At 36.3% G+C, this 1259-nt stretch overlaps 1 protein-coding gene across 1 annotated transcript in view; it reads right to left on the bottom strand.

Moving 5' to 3' along the window:
* LOC117168864 (speckle-type POZ protein-like) overlaps positions 1-1259 on the bottom strand; it is a 13361-nt gene that overhangs the window by 3271 nt on the left and 8831 nt on the right. Inside the window, exon 4 of the mRNA XM_033354755.1 lies at positions 524-718. Coding sequence (XP_033210646.1) covers positions 524-718 — 195 coding nt within the window. The remainder of the gene's footprint in view (positions 1-523; positions 719-1259) is intronic.

Below are 1259 nucleotides of genomic sequence, written 5' to 3'. Positions count from 1 at the left end.
AAAATTAAAATTCGAAAATTTTTTCTAAAGCCTCCAGGGGACTTCGTTTTCGCACGAAAAAATTTTATGTGCCCTTATTGCATCCGGACCCACAATTTACTTCTGATTGCAAGTGATTAGTGCCGACCACAAGTAGATTAAAAGTGTATGGCCGAGGATAACAACAGTTTAATTCCAGATTGCAAGTGAATTACGTAATAGAATTGCAATTGGACCACTTAGGATTGCGAGTGAATCGCTTCGGTTTACGAGTGGATTGCCTAACAACACGAGTGGATTACCTTGGATTACTTCAGGTTACAAATCGATAACTGCTGATCACTAATTCACTACCTAGGACTACAAGTGGATTACTGTTGATTACAAGTCAATTACTCCAGATTGCAAGTGGATTACCTAGGATTACTCCAGATTACAAGCAGCCGATCACCATAGCAGTTTCCCCCTCGGTTTAAAATTTCTATATGGATTTCCATGTGAATTTCCACATGGATATTTTTACCTACGGTATAGGCATACTTACGAGAGTTTCTGCATTTAGAAAAACTTGTCCGTGCTTGGCGTTGCATGTCTGGAGGAAGTAATCGTAGAGCCTTTTCAACATTTATTTCATCTTTTTTAGTTAATATGGCGTGTTTTACTAAAACACAACGTAAATAACATTTCAATTTTGGATCATCGCCAGTTAAGTCTCCTGCTTTCAATTTTCTTAAAGATGCTGAAACATTATGTTAATTTTTGAATATTTAAGTTAATAATAAATAAATAAACAAAAATTGATTGTGCATGAAACTTTGGGAGTGTACATTAATTACGTGTTAGGCCATTTTCAGGGATTTTAGGGATTGAGCTCCCTGGATATTGTTTGAAATTCTTTAAAAACTGTCGAAATCCTTAAAGAAATTTTACAGTCTGTGAAATATTTTGAAATTTTTGAAATCGCTTTAAATCTTCAAAATCCCATAAAAATATTACGAGATTCCTTAAAATACTTGAAACAATTTTTAATCTCTTAGGAGCCATCAAAATTCCTTGAAATCCTGTAAAATCCGTCATAAATACGCCGAACTCACGGTTTCAGTTGAGTTTTGGTGTTTGCCTGAAAATACCCTTGGTCGAAAATCGGGGGGATCCAAAGACAACAGTCAGGGCCGTCTGAACCGTTTCCAAATAGAATAAATAATATTGCGCATTCTCCGCATTTGAGTACCCGCGCACTGCGACTTTCTACTACGCTGCTGGTGTAATTCTAAGAAGGC

This window comes from Belonocnema kinseyi, chromosome 1 (genome assembly GCF_010883055.1).
Source record: "Belonocnema kinseyi isolate 2016_QV_RU_SX_M_011 chromosome 1, B_treatae_v1, whole genome shotgun sequence".
Lineage (NCBI taxonomy): Eukaryota > Metazoa > Arthropoda > Insecta > Hymenoptera > Cynipidae > Belonocnema > Belonocnema kinseyi.
Note: the sequence above shows the minus strand (reverse complement) of the source record. Positions and strands in the feature narration are given on the sequence as shown.